At 47.3% G+C, this 23,192-nt stretch overlaps 2 protein-coding genes across 2 annotated transcripts; both read right to left on the bottom strand.

Annotated features, from left to right (window-relative positions):
• Positions 1-14,026: 14,026 nt before the first annotated feature.
• On the bottom strand, positions 14,027-18,724 carry LOC117857118 (2,3-bisphosphoglycerate-independent phosphoglycerate mutase). The gene is made up of 10 exons (XM_072293783.1): positions 18,603-18,724; positions 18,072-18,245; positions 17,395-17,522; positions 16,726-16,876; positions 16,418-16,621; positions 15,907-16,335; positions 15,021-15,209; positions 14,854-14,949; positions 14,559-14,714; positions 14,027-14,459 (listed from the first exon to the last, which is right to left on the bottom strand). The coding sequence occupies exons 2-10, from the start codon at positions 18,231-18,233 to the stop codon at positions 14,295-14,297; spliced, it is 1,680 nt and encodes a 559-aa protein (XP_072149884.1). The 5' UTR covers positions 18,234-18,245; positions 18,603-18,724; the 3' UTR covers positions 14,027-14,294.
• A 2,330-nt stretch (positions 18,725-21,054) lies between these two features.
• On the bottom strand, positions 21,055-22,357 carry LOC117855400 (protein LURP-one-related 8). The gene has a single exon (XM_034737739.2). The coding sequence runs from the start codon at positions 21,976-21,978 to the stop codon at positions 21,388-21,390; it is 591 nt and encodes a 196-aa protein (XP_034593630.1). The 5' UTR covers positions 21,979-22,357; the 3' UTR covers positions 21,055-21,387.
• Between the last annotated feature and the right edge of the window lie 835 nt (positions 22,358-23,192).

The raw sequence follows: 23,192 nt of genomic DNA, 5'->3' as shown, positions 1-23,192 counted from the left end.
GACGAGACGACTCCGCGAGACGACGCGGGGTCGGTTGGGCTGCTATACACGCGCGTTTTATATCCGCCCTTTGGAGTCCGGCAGCGGAGGGGATGGGGGTCATGGGCACGAGGAATGGCTTGCTGCGCGAGCCGGCGTGGAGCGCGTGCCGTGCTGCCTTTGGTGGATCGTTGCCGGGCCCGCCGGGCGGCTCTGCCATGTGGCCCGGCGGCGCCAGTGTGGCACGGGCGGATTCATTTGTCCAGTTCCTTCTATTTTTTTTTTCTCATGTGCTTTTCGCAGCTGATTTTCCTTTTCTTCAAACCATTTTCAGATAGAAGGTACTCTACCATTATTTTGTCCTAAATGAACTTTTTAATTATTACTATCAATGACTAAAAGGCCGAACAGATTGACAACATGAGGTTGATGTAACTAAATTCGTCCACGTTATGTAATTTTTTATATTTGTACAATTATATATCTTTATGGATATTATGAATCAAAGTTAAATATCGAAGACCAATGTTCCAACAGACTCGTATATGCAAAGGTACAGTACAATATAACCTGGAAGCATGGTGGAACAGTTTGCATAGTGCCCCTTAATCACGGTGTGAGCACAATTTAAATGTATGTGAGTGTGTTTTAGATAACTCAAACCCTTTTATATTTAGGCTATAATAATATTTGAAGGGTTTTTCAAAATAGGGTTTGACCATTGTTTTTTTTAGAAATATATTATTGAATGGTACGAGATCCCCTCATCTAACTTCCTTTCGTGACTTGTGGACTATCCCACAGCTCCTCGATGATTACCAACCCCCCATCACTGCTGGTTGCGTGGCAAATTTGGAAGGCACGCAATGCACTTGTGTTCCTAGGTCAGCTTCTATCTAGGCGTGAGATTATACGTGCCATCGATGTCGGCCATATATCTATGAGCCCATCGGGAGGCTTGTCTTCTTCGATGCTAGTGCTCTGATGGTCTTTTGGCGCATAAGCTGGAGAGCTAGAGAGTGGGGGATGGTGGCGCTCGAGTTCGGGAAGGGCAAGCGGTGGCGCTAAGGCAACAGCAGAGAAGATGAATGGGCGCAAGGGCTCGGGTGAAATGGAAGGTATAAGTCCCTCTGTTATTTATAACCATGGTACAGTAAACCGAGCGGCGAGAATTATAGGGAATATTCCATTTTTAAAGCCCTAAGTTATCGCTGGAACGGTTTCCAATTTCTTCGGAAGTGATAAAGCTTTGAAGCCGAACTGTCACGTTGACCAGTGGCTGACCCTTATAACCAAACTAGTCGTGTAACGGCTTGAGGGCTTTGTGCCACGTGCCTGTTAGACAACAAAAAAATCTTTTGAGTTTTAAGAGGAAAAAGATGTGAAATTACAAGATTGATCCTTAGCCTAATTCTTCGATTCAACATAAGGCTCGAGGGCTACTCCATATCGAGTGCGATTTTCATCGCAAATCCATATAAAGATTCAAGATTAAAGATTTAAGAATCGGTGCGGACCTTGATTTATAGTCACCTAGGACTCGCCAGGCGACAGCCGTCTCTTGCTTACAGATGTGGAGTACTCAGCTTTGTAACATTACAGCTGATGTACTAACTCCTACTCACAAATTTGTATGCAGCAACATCGCATATTGAAATAAATGTTCGGGCCGGCTACTTGCCTGACCCCTAAAAAAATGTACAAAATCAATGTCCTATTATGAAATATGCAAATACGATTGGTTGGAGTGAGTGCACGCAAGCGTGGCTCAGTATGTTTGTGATAAAGATTAAAGGTCCGTTTAGGAGATCTTTTTCTAAAACGATGGATTCATTCGGATTTTAGTTCATTTTAGCCAATATAAACCCTACCGATGGCCACCCAAAACACCGAGTACAACTTTGCTCTTGTTCACTTCCCCAAATTGGGACCTCCCAACTTGGGAGGTACTGTTTAGCCTGAATTTGGGCATTTGCACCCTGCTGTTGCTCCCAATTTCAGCAACTTTGGAGTTCACTGTTTGAGCATTTAAACCCCAGCACATCTATGCATGGCCCATGCATGCACACATGCAAAAAAACTCATGAACAGCACAGGGACACATGCAAAAAACTCATGAACAGCACAAGGGGAGAACACAGTCGCATTTTCCAGAGCAAACATTCAACAAAAATATCTCAAGTACATCAACAAATTATTACAGTCACAACACCGTTCCAAATTATTACAGTCACAACCCGGTACAGTAACAAGACCGAAAACTGTTACATGGTCTGACAAAGTACTTCAACAATGACATGTCCTCAATCACAAATTATTCAAGACCTAGCAAACAAATGTTCAGCAAGCATGTCTCGGAATGCATTCATGCTTGACATGTCCGCGCTCTGTGGCGCAGGAATTGTATGTGGCTGATCCTGAGTGCCTTCAACAGGCACAAAATTGATGTTGTTGTCTACTATACCAAAGTGACTATCAAAGTCACCATTAATCCTAATAAAATTGTGCAACGCCATGCATGCACATATTATCATTGTCTGTGTTTCAGGTGGATAGGCCGGGATGTCCAACAATATGCGCCACTTCATTTTCAACACTCCAAACGCCCTTTCAATCACATTTCTAAGGGATGAATGTGCGAAGTTGAATATCTCCTTCATACCTTGTGGTTCGGGCGCGTTTTGGAAGTCTTGGATGTGATACTTGGCCTGCCGGTACGGAGCCAGGAAGCCGGTTCGGTTTGCGTACCCCGAGTCCACCAAGTAGTATTTGTCTATATGAAGAGGACATACCTGTAAGTTTACGATACTGCAATTAGAAAACAGTAATGAGTGGGAAACAGGGCTGTGTACCTCTAGGTGGCATTGGGAAGTGGTCTCTGTAAGTTGACATTGCATCGTCAAACACCCTCATGTCATGAACCGAACCCGGCCACCCAGCAAGGACAAAAGTAAAGACCATATCAAAGTCACAGGCAGCCATGACATTCTGGGTTGTCTTGCCCTTCCTACACATGTGCTGCATAAACTTTCCACTAGGCACAACAACAGGGATGTGAGTGCCATCTATTGCTCCTATGCAACCCTTGAATTCAGGGTAGAACCGATTGTTTTGCAGCCTAGGATGCAATGTTGTAAAGTGTGGGTCACGAGGTTTAATTATGTCGGCAGATAAGTCTACTAGACTATTGAGGACTTTGTAAAATAGTTTATGAACTGTGGCTAGTGATCTCTCGAATCTATCCTCTGCTTGCCTAACTGATTGCGGTGCCCCACATATCCAAAGGAACAATCCTAGAGCCTCAATAGTGCTGGTTCTGTTAGATGTTGTAAGACCGTACTGAGATGTCAACAAATCATGTAGGCTATGAAACATGTGTGGGGTCATCCTAAACATATTGTAGCAAGCTGAATCATTGTCAAGCTTGTTAAGTACCCATTGCTCCCCACTCAAGGCTGGATTCCTATAAGGCCGCCTATTGCAATAGTTGTCTACATGAGTACCAGAGGCATACATACCGTGTTGAGACGCCTGCTGCAACCACGCGTCCAACCCGGCCTTGTAAAGTTCCAGCACTTCGTCCAATTCATCTTCTGAACTTTCATCTTCGTACTCTTCATCTAGGAAGGCAAGACGTACCAAGGCTTCATCACGAGCTACTGCTGCTTGAAGAGCAGCAGTTCGAGCAGCTTCACCTTGGACGGCTTCATCTTGTGCAGCTTGACCTTGTGACCCATCATCTTCTGTAGCATCAGAAGGTTCAACATCCTGGGTATTGGAAACAAGACAGGCACAGTCAGTTCAATTCAGTTTCTATCAACATTACTACAGCCCCCTACCTCCATTCAAACTCTCATTCATGTCACACAGAGGCAATCATTTTCAGGAATAATAATAAACATTTCTAAAGGAAAGAACCATTCTTGTAATTAAACATGTGCTGACATAGTTCGTCATAGTTCATCATCACAGCTTAAATAATTAGGACAACAACATAAATGACCTACACGCCATGACCATCACACACAAAAGACAGGCCATCATGCCAACAGTACTAAAGGGACAGTAACTAAACAATGCATGGATGTTAGGGTCTGGTATTAGACCGTAGGAGCATTTTGCTTGATCATGGTTAGCCTTGCTTCATCTGGTGCAACTATGAACATCGTACGTAGATCTTCATCCTTGCTGATGTTTACCACACCATGCCATAGATTTGCGTCCATGAGGTGCACTCCAAGCGCTTTTGCTGCATCTGTAACTTGTTTAATTTCTTCTTTCCGAACACGCCTTTCTTCTTTCTCATTTTGCTTTGTTTGTTGCAGCTGGGCCAACATAGCGTCCCTTGATTGGTCCTGATGTGCGTGCCTAGCCGCTCTATCTTGTTTCCTCTTCTCCAGTACCTCATCAATGCCCTGCTTTATGTTATCGACCACCACCCTTTCCACTACAGGTGCCAATCTCTGGCTGCGAGGTGTGCTGCCCTTGTTCTTCTTGGGGCTTGTACCTGTGCTGCGCAAGCTGCTGGTGCTCCTCTTGCTCCCAGTGCTCACAGGGGTCGCACAGCTTCGAGGGGTGCCACCCTCAGCTTCAGCGTCGTCGTCCTCGCCGCTGGAGATGAAGCTAATATGCCGGTTGACTCCGGGAACAAAGGAGGTCTCTCCAGTCACTGCAACCCCACTGAACATCCGGTCCAAAAGGTCAATGTACGGTGGCCATCCGTCCTTCAACTCATACCACTCAGCGTGCCCCTACAATGCATATACATCACACATAAACTCCTGAAGGTAGTACACATATGTTCTAATTACACAATGAGGCTTTGACTCATCATTTACCTCTGTCTTACCCTCCCACCACGAGTCAGACGCAACAACAGAGCCATCTTCCCTGTGCCCCAAGCCTGTGCACTTGGTGCGAAGATGGTTGATGAATGTCCACAGCTGCCTCAAACATCTGTACTTGTAACCAAACTGCTCGCTGGTTCTAAACTTCCCTGTGGCCTCGAGGAACTTATCCCTAACATCTATCCAGCCCCATTTGGTCATGTTACCGTTCTTGCAGGTACCCAAGTCAATCTGCTGGCAGTAAAGCTCACAGAACAAATGAGTGTCCTCTTTGGTCCACTTGGCTCTGGTTCGCTCAGTCTATGCACAATGTAATTGAAACAGCAATGCATGAAACAGCAATGCAATGTATGCACAATGTAAGCAAACCAGTAATGCATGAACTCGTATGACAGTAACCATAACTAGCCTACACACATGACTGTCCTACACATTTCATGCAAACCAGTTGAACAGGTAATGGAAGGCAAGAGGGGGTGAGGCAGCAAGTACCGAAGTGTTGTCGGCCTGAACTGCTGCAGCGGCGCCTCCACGCCGGGAACCGCGGCCCGTGCCTGCAGCTCGCCGTTGGCGACGCCCGGGAGCCGCTCCCTGACCACCGCTACCGGAAGCCTCTCCGCGGGGACGGGGGGCCCGGCTGCTGCCCCCTGCTGCGCCATGGTGGCCGGACCGAAGGATGCCTTCGTAGTCCTCCATGTGCGCCCAGCCGGAGGAGGAGTTGAGGTTGAGGCCCGACATGCCCAGGTGGCTTGGGGTGGGCACGGTGGACGACGGCATGTGCTGCGGCCCGGAGGAGTAGGGGTTGTACGCTCCGTCCCTGAGCCCGGCGGCGCAAGGGAGAAGAAGGTCCTTGTGCGGTGGCCGCCATCGAGGTCGGGGGCGCTGCCGAAGTCCACCCCCGAAGAATCGCCGTATCCCCCGCCGTGGTAGGCGGCGGGGTTGCCGGAACCTCCGGCGCCGAAGCCCGCGGAACCTCTGGATCCGCCGGAGAGGAAGGGCGCGGGCACTCTGGATCCGCCGGCGTTGAATGCCCCGGGGTACCCGGACCCGCCCGGGTACCCCTCGGAGCCGGTCCCGTCGCCGTTGAAGTCGTCCATCGCCGCGGACCGGGTCAAGAACGGTGGATCCGGGACAGGGCGCGGTGGATCTGACGGAGAACGTCCTAGATCTGGTGCTGCAGTGGTCTATTCGAGCGCAGGCGGCGAGGTGAGCGGCGGGGGAGACGGCGCGTGGCGGGGGAGGGGGACAGCGGCCGGGTCTGGGGGAGCGGCGGGGGAGAGGGAGAGCGGCGGGGGAGGGGGACAGCGGCCGGGTCTGGGGGAGCGGCGAGGGAGAGGGAGAGCGGCGGGGGAGGGGGACAGCGGCCGGGTCTGGGGGAGCGGCGGGGGAGAGGGAGAGCGGCGGGGGAGGGGGCGAGCGCCGGGGGAGAGGGACAGCGGCGGGGGAGCGCAAAGCGGCGCAGGGGTAGAGGGAGAGGGAGTGGGGGCGGTGCTAGGGTTCGGCGCGCGGCCGGTGGTACTAGAGGTCTCGAATTTTGGGCCGAAATCGGGACTTCCTGAGGCCGAATTTGGACCCAACTTTGGAAGCCCGTTTACTTGCAAACTCCCAAAAGGTGGCTCTTTTACTGTGCAAACACCAATTCGGGCCACAAGTGAACAAGGGCTTTGTTCTCTCGGAACTGTACCCTCTCTCGGAACTTTACCCTTGTTGATACTATAGTCACTCAAAGTGTGGTTGTCAAGCCGTCGAGGCTTAGTAATCTTTACGGTAGGCGATGATAAGATGGTTAAAAGTGATGAAGCGATGGTCACCGGAGGGGGGGTTGTTCAGTTCCAGATGGTGGGAACACTTTTAGATGCGGATAATCTGACGTGATTAGCCTCAATAAGGCCAGGCAGAGAAAGAAAACTTCGCGGGATGCTTCCTCGGGCACCATCATCCTAGCTCGGACCGGGCTGGTGGGCACCTCCGACCGACCAAGCGAGAGAGGACCAGTACTAAGATCTCTGAACCTGCACCTCAAGTAGTCGTAGCTTTCATCTAACAGAAACTCGAGTTCCCTTGTTTACGTGTGGAACGATCCTAGGCGCCTCTGTCTCCGTCAGATGCCGCACAGCCACCGTGGGGTTTCTTTTTCCTATTCTAATCCAATCAGAGGAGCCAGGTAGGAGTAACCATCACGAATTGAATAAGGTAAAGGTTCCGGGACGGATCGGGATTCGTAGTGCAGCATGATCGGGACGGCTGATGATGACAAGGTTCGTCATTTTCGGCATAATTGGCAGCAGCTCTTAATTTTCGTATACTATAGTCTGCCCTCTACGTACGTGCCGGCGAACGGGTAGTTCAGAGTTGTACGATGACGCCGGCTTGGTACACACCTGGATGTGCTTGTGTCATCGACGTGGCGCCTACGTGCTCGTTGGCGCCAAGACCCGTGTGCGCGTGACGATGCATTCTCCACTGCCAGTAGTCATCTGGTGCAGGAGCCGTGCCATCTATTCTCAAAGTGGCACGGAACTGAACAGGTGTGCGTGCGTCCACAATTGTTAGGCTCGGGTGTCAGACGGGATTGCTAGCAACCCGCTGCTGCTGCCGGCAAGGGGGACGGGGCAACCAACGATCCCACCCAGAGGACTCGAGATTTTTCCCCCGAACAGGCGACTCGTGACGTGACGCCAGGTGGCCGGCGCGGGCGCGGCCAAAGACGACGTCGCCGTCGCCGTCGCCGTCGCCGCACGAAAGCTTTCGCCCCCGGCAAAAAGTAAAGCAAAGCAGCGAGTCACCGCGGTTGCTTCCACGGGCGGGTTTTTAGTGGTTCTGTCATCTGCTGATGATGAAATCAGCGATCGAACAAATTAAATTAATTACATCCTTCAAAACAAATTAAATTGATTGCCGCCAGTGAGATCGTCAGACTTTTCCTGCTGGCAGCGAACATGCATGAAGCATGCACGCGGCTGGCAGATTTCGGACAAAAGGTAAACGCCGAATTAATGCCCTACAGTCCTACAGACTTCGGGAAGGCGGACAGATAAGGTACACAGCGCGAGCTTTCTCGTCCTAATGACAAAAAAAAAAAGGTTGAGTTCATGTGATAGATGATATGATTACAGTCACAGGAGGCCATCAGTATGCACTGTCTTCTTTAGACGACCATCGATCAGGTTTCCAGAAATTATTGGCTGGCTTCCAGGAGCAACCAGCAATCTAAGGTCTTGTTTAGTTGGCAAAATTGGGAGGTGCCAAAATACTGTTACAGCACTGTAGCACACTGTAGCGTTTCGTTTGTATTTGTGAATTATTATCTAAATATTGACTAATTAGGCTCAAAAGATTCGTCTCGCAAAGTACAACAAAATTGTGCAATTAGTTTTTAATTTCGTCTACATTTAGTACTCCATGCATGTACCGCAAGTTTGATGTGATGTGGAATCTTCTTTTTGCATAGTGTCAAAGTTAGGAGTTGGGAGCGAAGTAAACAAGGGGTAACACGTGTTTGCGTAAACACACTGTTAACCAACGACCTCGGCGTGCGTCACTCTTTCACGAGATGGTTACTGTGAGCACCGACCGGACGGTGCGGTGAAGTCTCCAAGCATGCGCGCGGCACGTGCCTGCAGTTTACTCCTACCTCGGGATGCAACTTGTATTGGAGGCCGACGACACTTGGGGACGTCCAAGGGCCACTTTCATGGCGGCCTTTCAACGAAGTACTAGCTCGGGTCACAGGCTGTTCCGTCGCTGCGGAAACTGTTGGGAACCCACGAGACATGGACATGGACGGGGCGACGGGCGGACTGAGACTTCACCATTTCACCGTATGTGATCTATCTACAAGCTTAGAGTTCTCGACTAGAATCGTATCCGTACCTTGCTACGGACAACAAATATTTATATTGAAATACACATAGCAACTTGCAGCAATAATCCAAAACACTCCATTCATAGGTTTAGCGTCCTTTCCAATTATATTTTTCTGTTAGTCTCAGTTGTGAGTTTAATGAGCTAGAAATCGAGCTTTCTTTTAAGTTTCACTAAGATAAATTAGATTTCAGATTGAGTTGAGTTGGACTACCTCTTGCTCAAACTGTGATTGTCCCTTAAATTATTTTGATTAATATGTTTGATACGCATCTCAAAAGAATAGAGCTAATATCTGTACTTAGCATGGCCGTCCTGTTAAACATAATTGTTGCCATGAAAAATATGCATTATGTACTACTCCCTAGCTACTTTGTAGTGATCAATATCAAATATCTTCTTAACAACCTGACAGAATGAGTGGCCAGATAGGATGATCTTCAGTCCATCCGACAACCAAATTGCAGATCTATTGCCATTAGCAATAGGCTGGCATATCCCATGCATTCACAAAGAAATCATAGTTCTGGACTGTATAGGAGTACCTTCCTTCAATGATCCACTGAACGATCTTTACTTGTTCAACCTGCTTAAAGAAAATGATTATTTAGCCTGACAGTAAGGTTACAACATGAAGATAAAGCTGATAAGTTGGAGATAAATTCAATTAGGAAATTTGAGATGCCGTAGATTTAGGTAATTATAAACTGATCAATCCTTAGGTTGGAGACAACTACTATGCAATTCAGGTAATTGTGAACTGATCATCTACCAATTGTTCAGATGCCGCAGAGGTTCATCTACCACTTAGGTATTTTAGTCCATCCGACAACAAGAATGAAACTCACCTGGAGCCCTGGGTGATGGCGTCCCCGTTCTCGTGCTCGTGGCGGCAGGCCGACAGGGTGGCGTAGACGTTGATCTCCTGACCGGCGCGCTAGGCCTTGACCTCTTGATGTTCAATCTCTAGGTCTGACTGTAAAAAAGATCAATAGATATATTAGATATATCGGTGTTGTCATTACATTACAATGGTAAATTGATACCTTACAGGCATACTCCCACATGTAGTTTGTAGCATTAGGCTTATAATGGTTCTCCATCAGTATTAATGGGTCATAAGACTGATAAAAAATGGAGATTAAGAAGTGCAGTATATATAAAGAACATGATAATCTGAAACTTCCCAACTGAACATCATCGCTGACTGACCAAGTTCGTTACTGAATCATAAACTATGAATGTGAGGCATGTGTCTTTGAAGCAAGATCGCTACACATCATTGTTGGCTGAAACCAGTCGATCAACAGAGTCAAGGGAAAAAATGCAACGAGTAATAACCTGGTGAGCAACAAAACATCATCAGAAAAGGAAGAAAAGGAAAAGGAGTGGATGAAACTCTTAGCGAAACAATATAAACTCTTAGCGGATGATACTCTTAGTCAGTGTACTTCCATCATGGTCGACAAGTTCAGTACATAAGCATTTCCAAGTCCTGATTTTATCGGTCTAACTCGTATTTCACTCACATAAGGGGATTTTTTACCAAGCAAAAGCAGCAAAAGACCATGAGCCTTATTATTACGACCAACAGATATAAGTTTGACTATCGACAAAATGGGGCATCTGAAAGGAAGACAGTATGGTTAAGACATTATTTCCCTCAGAATGAGCAATATGCATTAGTGAGCTCCCAACCAAACCATAACAAACTACAACTCTACTTGAGACTGACTAAAATTTAAAAAGTTTTATGCTTTTCTTCTGTACTGTAAAGATCATCACAAAGAGTCCAGCTCTTGTTCACCAAAATTATACAGCTTTGAGTAGAAATTTTCATTTATATACACCACATCTGGTTGAGGATGAACCATACACAATATTTGATGGAGTGAAATGAAATTAAGTTTTGCAAGGCTAGAGAAAACTTATTATCAGTTCAAGCTTTTTTTACCTCTTTCACATGCTACCCTTTTCATCTCCCACATCCATCTGAATCATTAAAAAAAAGCAAAAAAAGGTATGTGTGAAATAGGTACGACTGTATCCAATGTAAAAATTTTAAGATAAATGTACAGATAAGAAATCAGGAAAAAAGGTAATATAACTTCAAGAAACCAGCAACTCACATGCAGTCATCCTATCACAACTGAAACAAGAGCTATCAGTATATCATTCCTACATATATAACCAATTAACACTAAATTTGTTACCTCGGGAACCACCTATCCAGTAACAACTGTTTGTGACACATGAACTCACTACTGGCAGCATCACACTGCAGGTAAAAATAAAGATCTAGGAGGGAAACAGGAAAAAACATGGCAACTTAATTGGTAGAAAATACAGTCACAAACCAGATACGACAGCAGCCTGAAATCTAAATGTCAGATAGTATAGAATGCGTGTTAGAAACATCACCAGGCAACTTAATTGGCAGCACAACATTGCCTTCTGTTCATTGACGGTAACTCTGGTGCCATAATTCTTGCAATTTCAGGAAATACCCTGCATTCAATAGAGTAAATTCAAAGAATTATGATGGACCAGGTGCACAGCCTCATAGTGGATGATAATCCTGCATCCAGTAATCAAGCTCTCCGCTTTGCCTCATCTGAGCTGTGACCTGCAAGCAGCGACGGTACATTAAGTTAGTCATGAGCTCAGTTGCAAATGGTTCTTTGTCAGTGTTTGCAACCAAACAAAAGGGAAGGGGCCTGGGGATCACGTACGGGCCTTGGGGACGTCGAGGTGGCGGAGGCACATGCGGATTTGTTGGCCGGGCAACTCCAATAACAAATTAAGTGACAGATCAAACAAATACAACCTTGTATAGTAGATCAAAGAATCAAATTCATGAAGCTATATTCCAAAATTTAGAACATGCTTACTTGACATGCTTCATAATGACTGTTCTACTTCAGTGTTGCCACATATTTGCATTCAACCTGGCCATACCAATCATGCATGTACCTGGAATTGGTATAAAATGGAATATAAAAAGGAATTTTAAGATAGTTGCAATTCTGTGTTCCTTGAATCAGATTAGCACAACAGAAAAGCTTAATGCGCAGAAAACAACTATTTATGGACAACCAAGAAAATATTTCGTGTGCGCGGGAGAGGGATCTAAATGCCTTCTCCTCTTTTATTTTTTGTCTTTTGGAACTATACGGCCATGTAACCTGTACGCACACATATATCCTCTCAAATTCATCAGTAGGGTCCTCCCCTGTTGCTTCAATAAAAAAAAAAGACCTCAGACCCCTACAATTCAACCGGTTAGCGTAGACATCAAAATTCCATTTTGTCATTCTAGCAAATTTAATTAATTAAACCTCCTAAGCTTAATGTGCAGCAAACCATTGGCGAATTTTTGTTGCATAAGACAACTGAAGATTACTAAAGCATATAAAATACCAGTTGCAAGCACCCCATCCATTTTGGAATACATCAGGTAGCATGCATTCATGGAAGAGAGAAAGAAAGCTCTCAAAAAATTCCAACAAGCAATAATCCATTAATGCTTGTTGGAATAAAATAAAAATGAGAGAAATCTGGGACCTGACTTGTCAATGTTAAAGACCACTACAAAGGCCATGTTCTACAATACGTTATTATCAACAATGCATGCCAGATTTAGGAACAAAAGGCAGCTCACAAGCAAGGCCATTAACTGGATAAATAAGAATTGACAGTGGATACTAAAGCTAGCAATTTCTGCCAGTACACTCGAATGATCAAATCTAGTATAGAAATCACGGGGCAACACAGATCACAGGTTCACATGAGCATTTAATCAAATAAATGGTGATTAGAAAAGCAGCGTCAAGGTGTGTTTGTGTGTGTAAGTAAGAGAGAGAGAGAAACCTTGCGTTTGTGGCTCCTGCCTATGCAGGGATTGAAGGGAGCAAGATCCTCTTCATCCACGATTCCACCCTCATGGGTGCAGCTGGCAGCTAGGCACCCTCACCTTACCAGATCAAGTCGCTGCCATTGCGTCCTCTGTGAAATCTATCAGAGGCGCACTAGGCAGGAAACGCTGGCCCTGATCCTTGGGCTCGAGCATGATACGTGTTAATAGATTGAATGATCAGAAGAGCCCTGACCGTGGCTTACATAAATAGGACCGGTGGTCAGGAGATATACGAGACTAACAAACTACAACAGCTTTATCCCTAGCGCAACATCTCCTGGCTCTATCCAAATCCAATTCAATTACAACTCATGTTACAAACCATGTTTATCTCTAACATCCTCCACGGGAACGTGCGCCGGAGCCACCAAAGCATCCGTCTCCTCTGCCCTGAGACGGGGCCGCCGCTGCCGCGTCAGTGCGTCCCAGGTCCTCCGCATGCCGTCGGGGTTACCCTTTGATGCGGACCCTCAACCGTCGGGGTGACCATCGGGCAGGCGAGATCGAGGCGGCGGTGGCGGAGGGGTGACATCGAGGCAAAGGTTGCAGTGGCGTTGGTGAGATGTGGTGCGGCCTGACGAGCCCCGAGTTGGGCAAGGGGAGCGAGGGCACGGCGGAGGGCAACATGCCGCTGGCGGGATGGAAGGCGGGTCCGATTGAATCGGAGGCCGGTATGGAGCGAGGGCAAGCGGATTTGAGGAGACAGCGCGCGCGGTGGGATCGAGGATGTGGAGGAGTGGCAGGACATCGCATCCACTCGCAACCCGTCGTCCGCAGCCGCCTTCAGCCTTTGGCCGTCGCTCTCGGTCGCGGATGCGGTCTCCGGTGCGGTGAGTGTCCGTCGCAACCATGAGCTGCATGAGCAGTTTACCGGAGCTGTTGGCAGCAGCAGCGCATTCAGCGACACCAGCGCATCTTTTTAAATGACTGGGCCTGGACCTGATGACTTTATGGGCTGGATGTGCAGGCTAATAGAGACACCATCCATGATGTAACAACAGAGCTAGGCCCGGGCCGTGGTAGGCTGGAAAACTTGTAACGGCAACAGAGCTACTACAAACCCATGGTACCATAGAACTGCAACTTTTCTTCTAGTGTACGTGCCGAAATAGTTGTAGTTTGGTAGGTGTTGGGTCAAACTAGTTCTAGTCCTATCACCTATGGAACCTCTGCAAACGAAACACCATCCAAGAAGAGATCTAAACTGTCAGAACCATGGAATGGTCAAGGTTTCATCTGAAGAAGTCTACAGTCGAGTGGTGTTCAAGGTTTCGTGCAAACTTTGGGAATTATCCTCATATCGTGATATTTTAGTTGCCATGAATCTTAGAATTGAAAACTGAAATCTGCTGGTGTAGAACAGGTGAGCTGTAGTACATTCCAGGCTCCAGGGCATCATTGCATGAGGCCGAAAGGAAAGTTAAGTAAAACGAGTCACGTCTCACTGACAGCCGGGCACAGTTTGCTGCCTCACATATATGATACATAGTAGAATAAAAATGGTTATCAAACTGCCAAAAAAGCCAGCTTAGGAGATAACAACTAGGTGCAAGTCAAAATGCGTTTCTCTCAATGTTTCTCGAGTTTGAGCAGCGTGCTTGCAAACATAAATTATTCAATGACATGGCCATCACCGATCCATTCTCAAAACTATAGCAACAAAATTGGACATCACAATTGACCAATATTTAGTTGTCAGCAACTTCAATGAGGGTTGTCTCGTAGTCAGCAGGGGCCTCAAAGCCATGGAGGTTCATCACAGTGGCGGCAACGTTAGCAAGCCCAGGGGTCTGGATGTCAGTCCGGAACTTCACTCCAGGGTGCAGACCAGGACCTCCAATGGCGACAGGGACCTGAAGTATAACAGAGGCATTAAAAATCCAGGCAATCAACATATAACTCATGTGGGCAGGGAGACTATCAAAGGCCTACGGTCCTGGCATTGGACTTACCGGCTGAAGGGTGTGTGAGGTGAGAATTTGGATACCACCACTCTTGTCGAGCAGCGGCTTGCCAGCTTTGTTCCTTTTCACCATGTCCTCTGCATTTCCATGATCAGCAGTGACAAGGTAAATACCACCAACTTGCTCCACAGCATCCAAAATCATCTGTTAAAAAGAACAGTGGTTAAACTAGGCAAAGGCGAATAAAACGTGCAATATAAATAAGGTGAACTGTGCAATGCACGCACATGATAATGAGGACATAAAGACAGCATGTAAGTAAACATTAAATGATCGTTCTCACCTTAACAGCTTCATCAGCTGCCTTGCAAGCAACAACAGTGGCCTCAATATCACCAGTGTGACCCACCATGTCACCATTTGGCAGGTTGACACGTACCTGTAACAGCAATACACTAAGCAATGGGGAAATTGGAAGACTTGTCCATTACTAATTTCAGAATCATTTACCTGGTCAAACTTTCCACTAAGGAGAGCATCCCTGGCTTTCTCTGCGATTTCAAGCGCCTTCATCTTGGGTGCAACATTGAATGTAATACCGCTGTCACTAGGAATTTCTACATACTCTTCCTTAGTTTCATCAAAGTATCCTGAACGGTTACCGTTCCAGAAAAATGTGACATGACCGAACTTCACTGTCTCACTGTTACACACAAATCAATGTTACCAGATAAGCAAAAGAATATTAAAATGTACTCTTGTAAGAACGAGAGCAATATTAAACTCAAACCAAACCAAAAATAGCATTATGCAGCTCTAATACAGAAGATTAACAGTTTAGGAGGCCAAACTTAGCACAAGAACACCAAACTACGATCTTTGTATAAATAATTTGAATATCATCATCCTATAAATGTCAAACAAATAAGCAGCTATCTGCCCCAAGATAACAAAGACTGACTAACTTGCTTAAATGTCCGTTTAGCCTGTTAAAATGCCAGAGTGGCTAGCCATTCCTATTTAAACAGACATTTAGCCTGATAATTGGCTAGCGTTTAGGTGAACACTGCCTCTAAGGGACCACACACATAGTTTCTTGCATATCATGCCTCCATTTTAGACAAATTGTCATTCAATATTTTAAAGCTTGATCAGAGATTGAGCATGCAACTTTACAAGAAGAAACTCGAAAGGGCAGAAGATAGAGGGATAAAATGTAGTAGAAGGCAATGGGTTGCAATGAACCCTCATTATAAAATAGGTTGCAATGAATGCTGTCAAAAGCTATAAACAAGTATTTGTACAACAGAGATAACTCTGAAAAAAGAATGATTCAAAATCAAAGTTCACAAAAAGTAGTTTAATATCAAGAGAAAGATTGACAAACAGGTGGTACTTGCCTGCAAGCAAAGGTGCGGATACCATTCTTCACCAAGTATTCACCAGATGTCCTCTCTATCTCTGGTGGAGAAACAAGGTAACGGTTTGGAAGCTTCAACTCACCATCATACTGAAGCATCCCAGCATACCGGATTTTTGGGACACGGACACGATCAAATTTGTCAAAATCTGCATACTCAAGTGCTTTTGCAAGCATAACCATGCGATCAGCACGGAAGTTGATAGTGACAACTGCATCACCATCCAATACAGGCCCAACAGCTTTGCCGCTGTCATCAACTATCACAAATGGGGGCAAATACTGATCATTAGCTTTAGGCTCTGCCCTCAGTGTTTTCACTGCTTCAAGTGCACTTTTGAATTTGTAGGGTGCTTCTCCAAGCACCTGGGCATCCCACCCACGTTTAACCACAGTCCAGTCATTCTGGAAAGTATTAAACAAAATAGAATTGTAAGCCAAAGTAGACAACAAACATTGATGGTTCAATAAGATGAAAAGTGTTTACCTCATAGCGGTCCATGGTAACATACATCCGTCCACCACCAGATGCAATCTGGGCATCGATACCCTTCCCTCGAAGCTGTGAAAGATCATTCTCTAGGGTCTCTACAAAACCAACACTGCTGCCATCCAAAACATCACGCCCATCGGTAAGAATGTGAACACGAATTCTTTTTGCTCCCCTCTCACTGGCACCTTTTAGAAGTAACTGAATAGAGCAAAAAAAAAAAAGAATAAATCTTGTGGCATAGATGGCACGCAAAGGCATTTCTGTAACTTAAACAACCATAAATCAAGGAAAGCTTAGCAAACCTGCAGTTGGTCAAGACGGGAGTGGACACCACCATCACTCAACAGCCCAATAAGGTGAAGGGTACCATTTTCAAAAGATTCTTTGATGTAGTTGAAACCATCTCCTTCATAAATTTTTCCAGAGGCAAGAGCTTTGTCTACAAGCTTAGCGCTATATAGACAAGAAAAAAAAAGCAGCAGTTAGTTAGATCAGAGACTGTCAAGGACTTAATTGTTATATTTGACATGTATATAAAAGAAAAAAGATAGAACAATAAGCTCAATTTCTTGATTGCTTTGTATGAATACAAATGTAGAACAGAAGAGTACACAACACAAGCAAAAGAAAGCACAAACCAGCACATAAAAGAGATCTAGTTAGAAGTTGCTCAAAGCAAAAATAATAATAAAATTGTTGATATAGCAATGAAAGTCATAATCAATGAGTTACTGGCTCTATTCTGGTTAAGGTGTGGAAGATGGTAAACTCTGTCCTGTTCACACTCATGCTACACATATTTTGTATCTTATGGACATAAGATTATTTGCTGGCATTCGGCAATTATATCACTCGTTGAGACTTGGCCTGTAGCCAAAATGAAGTTTGTGATCATTCATGTACCATCGCTATATCCAAACAATGCATTAGTTACGACCATATTTCCAAAAATTAATAAGAAACTAACATACCCTTGGGCGAAAATGCGACCAGCTCCAAGAGCATTGTGGCCAACTTCACTGTTGCCCATGTCATCATCAGATGGGAGACCCACAGCGGTTCCATGAGCCTTCACTAGCCTCCACTTCTCTGGAGCACCCTGATATTATTGCACAAAAGGGTCATGAGCATTGTATACCAACAAATCAAATTATGCAGACAGCACAACGTTTCATCTAAGAGTTGTCTAAAGAAACAAGCAGGTTTCATGCAACACCAAGTCATTTTCTGTTGAAACAGAGGCAGTGATCAAACAAGCAATTGAACGGATACGTATTTGTAAAGCATCAGTAACCTTAGTGCATCACCATTTTCAGGTAGTTCTACTACATGAAACTCAGCATTAAGTATTGGATCCAGATGCATGGACCAAGTGGAAAAGGCATGTCAGCTATGAATCTTATCCGCACAATCGATCTGGATTCTGAATGGCCACTACACATCAATGTGACCTTATCACAGTGAAAAGTATAAAAAATCACATTTGATCCATTAAACTCAACTGAACCAATGCAAATTCTTAGAGCTAGGCTTGTAAGTACTAATGTGATCAATCCAACTGCCGACAACACAACAGCACAACCATGATATTGAAGATACAGTGCACACAATGAAGCAGCCGGAAAGGTGCAAAGAAAGGCATGCATACATTCTTGAGCGAATCCATGACGGGCGTCTGAGCGACATGGATGCAATTGTACTGGTCGGCGTCGGCCTCGCCCCATCCATCCAGCACGACGACGGCTACAGGCTTCCCCTTGGGGAGCTTCGGGTGGTCCGGCAGCGTCCACGAAATTCCTGAGCTCGCCATCACCAACGAAACCTACCAAATCACACACCGCACCATACAGTCAGCAACAGGCTAGACGCGCAGCAAATCCGCAGCATAACCAGACAGATCTGCACCTGGTTTCAGAATCCGCCACACGGCGTCGCTACAACAAATCAGATCGGAACACGTAATCTAAATATCTAATTCATTTATTTGCATGGTAAATTGAGAGCAGGCGACCAGCGCGGTCGTTCACAATCGGGCTTAAGCAACCAGATCTCTCGTTCCAATTCCAAATAGAAAAAAGCGAAGCAAATCAGATGCAAAGGATTGGTCGATCTGACGAATAAACATCGAGAAATCGAAGGCACGTTAATGGGGAAGGGGGGAACCTGAGATTGTTCTCACCTTTTCGCTCCTGCTTTTGCCTTGCCTGACAAGAAGAACCCTTGGCGAGCAATGGGACGATGGAACTGAGGATGCGATGCCGCGGCGATATTAATAAGGAGAGACGACGGCGAAAGGGAGGGGGGGGCGAATAAAAAATGATAATTACTATATTTAATGATAAGTGCTTCGACCTAATTCGGCGATTTTAGAATTGGACGGCCGGATCGGCGCTCTGCGGGAATGCGTGGAGTCATCGGACGGCTGGTGTGCGTAATTAAAAGAGTGGGATTATTTATTTATATTCTACGTACAACTGGTACAGGGAAGGAAAAGATCAACTTTTCGTTCAAGTTAGAAAAATGGGCTCCGCCGGGTTTGTGGATCCAGACGGCGGAGATCCTCCAGTTTTATATTCTGCCCCTGGTATTGGACGGTCACGATGGTGGGCGGCTATCGCTTGGCCCATTGGGGCCCACTTTTTTATCAGGGCTTGGGCAACGGAACAGTAGTGTCCACCTCATCCCAAAGACCCAAACGGCCGCGATTTTGTCCCCTCCCGGGGGCAGCGACTCCTTCAGTAGTGACCTTACAACGTGAGGTGAGAATCAGGGTGAGGCATCATTGGTGGGAAAATCCTGATTCGAGCTGCAGCTCGAATAGATGACTCAGGGTTGGAATTGGATATTCCCCGAAGGTGCTGTATCCATTTCGTGCTGCAACTCCCAAGAGGTGCTGTTTAGGCGTGAGTGTACGTTCAGTGACAGTAACCCAAGCATGTAGCAGAACACCCTGTGCGTGTTTTTTTAACTTAAACTTGAAAGCAGAACACCCTGTGAGCATTGGAATTCTCAGTCATCTGGTATCTGGATACAGCCGCACAGGATTCATCTTCCTCAAATGTGCCGTTTCATGCCGAAGGGCGAAGGCTGAACTGCCAATAGAGAGGTTTGAACGGCAAGCTACGGGAAGAGGTTTGAACGGCAAGCTACGGGAAGAAACGGCATGTTCGCTTCAGTTTATTCAGCCGGCTTATCAGCCATCAAACAGTGTTTTTCTCTCACAACAAATTAACCGTTTCAGCTTTTCAGCCGGCTTATAAGCTGAAGCGAACAGACCCAAAGTCTAGGACCGGTCGGCGGAACTTTGTTCCGGTGATCCGGTCGCTCTCGCTCGGCCGCCGACGGTCAATCTCGAGGGGCTGGTAGCAGAGGCGAACCGGATCCTGGTGACCCCAAGGGCCGCCGAAACAGCAACCGTCGATTGCCTGAGTAGCTGAGTGTTTGACGCACGCAGGACGACGGACACATGCAGACCACCATGTTCTTGGCGACTTTGGGACCGTGGACCCGTGGTCGTCGTTCTCGAAGCTTCAGGCAGGCGAGTGTTTCAGGTTTCAATTGAAAAAGAAAACCTCAAAGTCCAAAAAAATAAATAAATCATGATTTGGATGCGGGCCTTGCCCTGGCCTTTCCTTGCTGGGCCAGTTTTAGATTACTCGGGCTTCCCTGTGAAAACGAATGTGTTGGGCCTAATACGATGCTATGTTCTGGGCTTCTGGCATGCGGACCCAGGAATTCACTGGGCCTAAAGTTATTCAATTGGAATTTATTTACACTGTAAGCTTCGCACGCACCCATCATTATTTCTGGCCCAATACATTATAAATATGAACCAGCCTGCTCTCCCATGGTTCATGCTGTGTTTCAGTGTTGGCGTTCTGCGATTTCTGAAGTCCTCCAACAAAAGTCTGATACCATCAACTCTTAGGACTTATCTATTTGCAAAAAAAAAAATCCTAGGACTTAACCGAGTGATCAGAACATGACATACCATACCAGACCTAACCTCTCTAGATCTCTCTCTGCTATAACCTGCCAGTGGAACTGAACACTAGACAGTGGACACTGATGAAAGCAAGAACTCTGACAAGAGATACAAAAGAACACGATCTCCATCTCTGCAGATTGCAGATACGGGGTGCGTATCTGTGTATATTTCGGCGTCCGTCGTCGTCCGGCACGCCTCGTCATCCTTGGCTGGACTGACTGGCCACCTGGTATCTGGAAAGCAGCGAGGCGCCAACCTGCCTGCCTTTTGCAGCTCTGAACTTCCGGAACCCCCAGGCCCCAGGTGTGTGCATCTCTCCGGTCTCCACGATGGCAGGGTCCCCGGGCGAGCAACGACGCGATTGTCCTCTCTCGCCAGCCCACATGCAAAAGCGAACAAAATTGTTGCCGCACAAGTGTGAGATTCTCCATGTCCGTATTTGCTTTGCCGCCGGAGCGGACGACGACGCAGGACGCTGTCAGGGTTGCTTTTGGCTTCGACAACCTGACGTGCCCAAAAATAGCTCTCGAGTGGATCAAGACGCAAGCGTCGAAGAAGATAGTAGAAGTGCACAAGGGACAAGATTTCACGTTCAGAAAATCGGATACATCAGCTCAAAAAAGGAAAATCGGATATGCAGCAGTGGAACCAGAAAAAGAAAAGTTTTCTAGTAGTCTTTTTTGCCCCCCTTTTCTCGGTATACATATTTACATCTCCATCCCTCTTTACAAGACTCACGGATTTTGGTTGGATCGGACAACCAAAGAGAATCGAGAGGGATTTCATGTGATGTGGAGTAAAAGAAAAATCTCAATCGGCCTGACCAGGGTGCTGTGGCAGGCAAGAACAGAGTTTGCTCTCATGCCCGGGATGCCAGGCAGATCAATCGAATTATCAGCATCTAACGATACTTCACAACCCCAAGATCAGGGGCAAAAATCTGTCTAGAGTACTGAACAAGCAAAACAGGAGGAATCTACGAGGACCAGCTCCTGAGGAGCGACGGCCTCCCAAACATCTGGTCGAGCGCCACCACCACGGCCATGGCGAGCGACACGTCGACGCCAGGCTGCACCACCAGCCGGAACACGTCCGTGCCGACGGCCTCCTTGGGCTGCACCTCGGCGACGGCCCGGCGCTCGCCGTCGTACACCACGCAGCGCCGCCGCCCGTAGGACCCCTCCACCTCGAAGGGCGCCCCGGCGGCGCACTGCGGCGCCACGCGCGCCATGGACTTGCCGCCGCCGCCGCGCTTGACGGCGTACACGGGCCGCCGCGCCTCCTCGCCCGCGAAGATGAGCCACTGCTCGCCAGACAGGCTGAGGCGCTTGCGGCGCACGGTGAAGGCCGGGCGGCCGGCGGGGTCCATGAGCACGACCTCGGCCTCGGCGTCGTCGTAGCTGTCGACGCGGTAGGCGAGGTCGCCCTTGGCGTCGAACACCGTGAACCCCCTGCAGTTGAACAGCAGCGACTTGCGCCACACCGTCAGCGACGTCGGCTCCTCCTCGCCCGCCGCCGCGGCTCTCTCGGCCGGCGACGGCAGCACGTTGGGGTGGACCTTCGCCATCGCGCGCGCGCTGGCTGGCTAGCTGTTTGTAGCTCGGCGATCGATCAACCTCCGGATCGGAGAGCAGATCAAGACACGGAAGCTAGGAAAGGATCGGAGCTGGAGTCTCTCAGGTGGTTGCTGAGTATCGGTCAGGCTTAGCTAGCTATAGGCAGCTAGGTCTTGGTGGCTCTGAGGCTGGTAGAGGGGTAGGACGGAGAGGCTGGTATATATACAGCGGCAAGCCAACAAGCAAAGGCATGTTCCCCCTGACGTGCGTGGGCCACGGTGACGACATGGGATGCCGGCGAAGAGCTCGGATCAGGCTCAACTCATAACGGCCTCCCCCGAATTATGGCCTCCCGCCGCTTTAGCCAAAGCAACACCGGGTGCGTGCATGATTCGCGTACCCTGCCGCGCGGATCCATAACAATCTTGGGTAGGGCACACGAGCAACTGTGCAGCTTAAAACGACGCGACATCCAAAAGAATTCTAAATTTCTGTGGACGCGAGATCGAGCGCAACGATTCGGAACAGTTCGAGATCGATCTATCCGATCGAACGGAATTCTGGCCAATCATCCGAAACGTTTCCTGCGTGCCAAATGTGCGGTAGATTACGTCGATCGATCGATCGACCAGGAGTTGTTTTTTTGGCTTGCAGTTTATCTTCGGCGGCGATAATGCACCTGCATGCGATTACGCAGCGAACGTGGACGCGGCACCGGCTCGATTTGGACGCTAATGATTCATTATGCTCGGGAGATTGCGGTTGCGCCATAGAAATTAAGAAATCGATTGGACTGGATAGCTCCGCGCTGGGGGGTCGGGGACACGCGGCGGCCGGCCAGGACTTGGGCGGGGCGGGTAGAAGTTGGCTAGTACGACTGCAGAGAGGGAGAGGCAGCGCGCGCGTAGCGCGTTTGGAGCGAGGCGGCTGGCTGATGGGGACGCTCCCCTTTTAGTTAAATTCTTCCTTGACCGCCTGATGAAATGGCTGATGGAGACGCGCAGGTGATAATGCAGCTAGCTCCGAGCCCAACGCAACCTACTAGCAGCTCGCGTGTGGTCGGCTGAATTCTATGGAAAATGATTTACTGTTTTAGGATTATTATTATTATTATTATTATTATTATTATTATTATTATTATTGTTGCAGTATAAGATTTGAACACATTGGTGTTGATTCCTACCGGGATCAGAGCGAGCGCGGTGAGTAAATGTGATAGCAAATC

The sequence above is a fragment of the Setaria viridis genome, chromosome 5 (genome assembly GCF_005286985.2).
Source record: "Setaria viridis chromosome 5, Setaria_viridis_v4.0, whole genome shotgun sequence".
Taxonomy (NCBI): domain Eukaryota; kingdom Viridiplantae; phylum Streptophyta; class Magnoliopsida; order Poales; family Poaceae; genus Setaria; species Setaria viridis.
The sequence above is the reverse complement of the archived record's forward strand: the minus strand, read 5'-3'. Positions and strand labels throughout refer to the sequence as shown.

What these genes read in the sequence shown, in the direction of transcription:
- LOC117855400 (XM_034737739.2), bottom strand. Translation starts at nt 21,978, where the DNA reads ATGGCGAAGGTCCACCCCAACGTGCTGCCGTCGCCGGCCGAGAGAGCC.
- LOC117857118 (XM_072293783.1), bottom strand. Translation starts at nt 18,233, where the DNA reads ATGGCGAGCTCAGGAATTTCGTGGACGCTGCCGGACCACCCGAAGCTC. An exon ending in CAGCTGATGAAGCTGTTAAG is followed by an intron (nt 14,715 to 14,853) that starts GTGAGAACGATC and finishes TCTTTTTAACAG; the next exon opens with ATGATTTTGGATGCTGTGGA. An exon ending in CCTCACACACCCTTCAGCCG is followed by an intron (nt 14,460 to 14,558) that starts GTAAGTCCAATG and finishes GTTATACTTCAG; the next exon opens with GTCCCTGTCGCCATTGGAGG.